The 3,613-nt window shown below is 52.3% G+C and overlaps 1 protein-coding gene across 1 annotated transcript in view; it reads right to left on the bottom strand.

Annotated features, from left to right (window-relative positions):
• Eln (elastin) overlaps window positions 1-3,613 on the bottom strand; it is a 46,029-nt gene that overhangs the window by 7,034 nt on the left and 35,382 nt on the right. Inside the window, exons 25-28 of the mRNA XM_013350475.2 lie at window positions 2,968-3,126; window positions 2,831-2,890; window positions 2,356-2,487; window positions 1,183-1,221 (exon numbers count right to left, since the gene is read on the bottom strand). Of these exons, the coding sequence (XP_013205929.2) occupies window positions 1,183-1,221; window positions 2,356-2,487; window positions 2,831-2,890; window positions 2,968-3,126 (390 nt within the window). The remainder of the gene's footprint in view (window positions 1-1,182; window positions 1,222-2,355; window positions 2,488-2,830; window positions 2,891-2,967; window positions 3,127-3,613) is intronic.

Genomic DNA, 3,613 nt, shown 5'->3' with positions numbered 1-3,613 from the left:
CAGGGGCTCTACCACTGACCACACCCCAGCCCCTCACTGGGGGATTCTAGGCAGGGGCTCTACCACTGACCACACCCCAGCCCCTCACTGGGGGAATCTAGGCAGGTGTTCTACCTCTGAGCCATGCGCTCATCTCTCTATTGATTTTCTGAGACAGGCTCTCCTCATTTAGCCCATGCTGTCTTTGAACTTGAGATGCTCCTGCCTCAGCCTTCAAAATGCTGGCCTCACAGGTATGAACCCCCATGCCTGGCAGTCACACCAGTTTTGCAGATGAGAAGTTTAGGCAAAGGAGAGGTTTTGAATATACACAAGAATGCTGTGTTCAAGGTCCTAAGGCAGATGACCCGGTGGCTGCTCTTCCAGGGAGTCCTTGGTGTATTTCCCTGGCAATGTCTGTTGACTAGGGCCAAGAACAGCCAGCAAGGAACTTGAGAGAAAGCTGTGAGTGACCAGGGGCTGTGTGTGTGTGTGTGTGTGTGTGTGTGTGTGTGCATATGCAGCTGAGGAATGGGATTTTCCGAGGTGGAAACTGGCCTCAAGTGGACAAACTGTAGCCAGTTGGCGCATCCCTGGTAGAGGCCCCCCTGCCTGGCTCTTGAGGAGGCCAGGAATGTGGGGGTCACAGACAGTGTGGGTCTGGCCAGAGTGCCAAGTGGCAAGGCAGGCAGGTCTGCCACGTCTTCCAGGCTGGCGGGTGTTAGGCAAAGTCACGCTGGCAGGAAAGGAGGGAGGAGGTCTGGGGATGCCTGCGCAAGGAAGGAGTATCCACGACTCCACAGGCCAAAGGGTGGAGCCGAGGCTGACGCTGCCAAGCCTTGTGGGACCAACAGCTATAAGCCTCCCCCTGCACCAAGAAAACTGTCAGTGTCATAGTGAGGTTTGGAGATATGAGAGCTGTTATGAGTGACACAGGGTTTCCTATAGATTAGGTTGGCCTTGAACTCTCCGTGTAGCCAAGGGTGACCTCCTGCCTCCCCTTTCCAAGAGCAGGGATTATAGGTGTTTCCTGGCATGCTGGCCACTGACAGCTGATGGACGCAGGGGTCAATAGGCAGGCACTAGGTCTGCCACCGTCATTCAGATGTCCCCTAGCTAGCCTTTCTCTGTGCTGAGCACCTCAGTCCTATTCTGTCAAGGCTGGTGGGGTGACAAGGGGACCAGGTGGCATGCCACACTCACCGTATTTAGCAGCTTTGGATGCAGCCAGGGATCCAGGGACTGTGGGGAAAAGGGAAAGAGAGGTCAGCTGCTGAGCTCTGTAACCTGGGGGTGCTGCTGCCTCTTCCAGAAAGCCTGCCCTGACTTCCTCTACTTAGATCATGTTTCTTCTAAAGCCCTGAAACTCCATGGCACTCTAGTCAGGAGGCCCTACTTGCAAGTGCAGGGCTCTAGTATTTAGCCTTGACATTGTTCATCTAGGACTCCTGGAAGGGTTGCTAGTGCCTTTTTCCTTCATCTGTCCCTTCTTGCCCCCCGCTTCATGCCGACCATTGCATGCCTGAGGCTGGGCACAGAGTGAGGCTCAGATGGGGTTCCTAGCGGTCCCCTTCACCTAGAGCAGGGGTTCCCAACCATCCTTGAATACAGTTTCTCATGTTGCGGTCACCCCGCAATCATAAGACTATTTCATTGCTACTTCATAACTGTAACGTTGCTACTGTTAGGAATCGCAATGTAAATAGTTTTGAAGATAGAGATTTGCCAAAGGGGCTGCGGCTCACAGGTTGAGAACCACTGTCCTGGGGCCTTCTGGAAGGCTATCTGGCTCAGAGGAAGAGACTTCTACCTTCTTGTCTGTGGGTGTTAGGGGGCTTTTGGTCAGGCTGCAGCCTTCTTACACCTCCCTCTAGAATCTCATACCCTGGCATTGCTTGGCTAGTCTGTCCCTCACCTATTATCTGACCTGCTCCACCTTCTCTTGTTACTAGAAATGAAACCCAGGACCTTACCTGTGCTAGGCAGGTGTTCTACCCCTGAGCCACCTGGCCAACCTCTTATTGAGACATTCTAGGAAGATGCTCTAACACTGAGCAGTTTTAGCCTCTGGTTATATCAATCAATCAATCAATCAATCAATCAATCAATCAATCAATTTAAAGATAGCGCCTCACAAAGTTATGCAGGCTTTCTCTAGAGTAGGCTGTCCTTGGACTTGTAAACCTCAGTCTCAGTCTCCTGAGTGTCTTAGATCACAGGCCTGCCTTATCTACCTAGGACCCATTTGCTTTTGCCTGCTTAGGAAAATCTAATGGATGCTGTATGGAGACACAAGGACAGAGTCCTGGGAGGAGGCAGGCCCTCTTCCTCTGAGCTTAAGGACACTTTCTATCCAATTTCTAGAATTTTCCTTACCTGCTCCAGCCCCAAATCCAGGGACACCAGCACCTGCCCCAAATCCAGGGACACCAGCACCTGCCCCAAATCCAGGAACACCAGCTCCTGCCCCAAATCCAGGGACACCAGCACCAAGTCCGGCAGCAGCCCCTGCAGAAAAGAGGTAGGAAGTGGTTGTAGATAGTAGGCCTGTGCCCCTGTAGTGCTGCTCAAACTCAGGAGCTGAGTCAGGCCCCAAAGAAAGGGGGCCCCAAGGCAGTGGCAGCCTCCTACCCAGCCTTGTCCTCCTCTACTAACTCACCCCAGAGTCCACGTGTTTATTATTATTATTATTTATTATTTTTGAGACAGGTTCTCACTATGTAGCTTCTGTGCCCTGTTCTAGGTACCATGGGGAGCTAAAGATGGTAAGGATGTATCTGCGAGGTTGTTTCCTGTGGCAGCGCTTGGCCAGGTGGGTGGGGACAGGAGAGGGCAGTCACTATGTACTTACTGTACTGGGCTTTGGCGGCTGCCTTAGCAGCAGACTTGGCGGCAGCTGGCGTCCCTGCTCCTAAAGAGAGAGAAAGGACATTCAAGGTGGTACCCGTGGAGGTACCACCTTGGACCCACTCACCCATCACAGCTCACCTCCAATACCACCAGGTACAAGGCCGATGCCGGGACCAGCTCCAATGCCAGTAACACCACCAGGGCCAACTCCGCCGGGAACCCCACCAACACCAACTCCGCCGGGAACCCCACCAACACCAACTCCGCTGGGAACCCCACCAACGCCAGGGCCCAAACCTACAAGAGAAGTAGTTTCTATAATCATGTAGTTTAGCTATAATCAAGGCCCAAACAAAGAGGGCAGGAGCCAAAAAAAGAGCACACAGCTAGGAGTTAGGAGCTGTGGGTTCTTCTCAGCCCTGGCAAAAACTTGCTGTGTGATCTTGGGGCAGATACTATCCCTTGCAGGGCCTCTTTTTGCTCCTATGTAATAAAAGTCAGATGTAAATTTAGTAGTTTGTAACCTTCTGAAGGACAGGGGCACCTTGGAGGCTTGAGGATGACAGAGGACAAGCAGGGTTTTTTTTTTTTTTTGTTTTTTGTTTTGGCTGTTTGTTAGTTTTCCTTTTTCCTTTTTTAGTACTGGAGAATGAATGGGAGGCCTTGAACATGCTATCCAAGTGTTCTAGCACTGAGCCACACCCCACCCCTCACTGGGGGATTCTAGGCAGGGGCTCTACCACTGAGCCACACCCCACCCCTCACTGGGGGATTCTAGGCAGGG

The sequence above is a fragment of the Microtus ochrogaster genome, chromosome 2 (assembly GCF_000317375.1).
Source record: "Microtus ochrogaster isolate Prairie Vole_2 chromosome 2, MicOch1.0, whole genome shotgun sequence".
Classification (NCBI taxonomy): domain Eukaryota; kingdom Metazoa; phylum Chordata; class Mammalia; order Rodentia; family Cricetidae; genus Microtus; species Microtus ochrogaster.
This window is presented reverse-complemented; position numbering and strand designations above follow the sequence as displayed.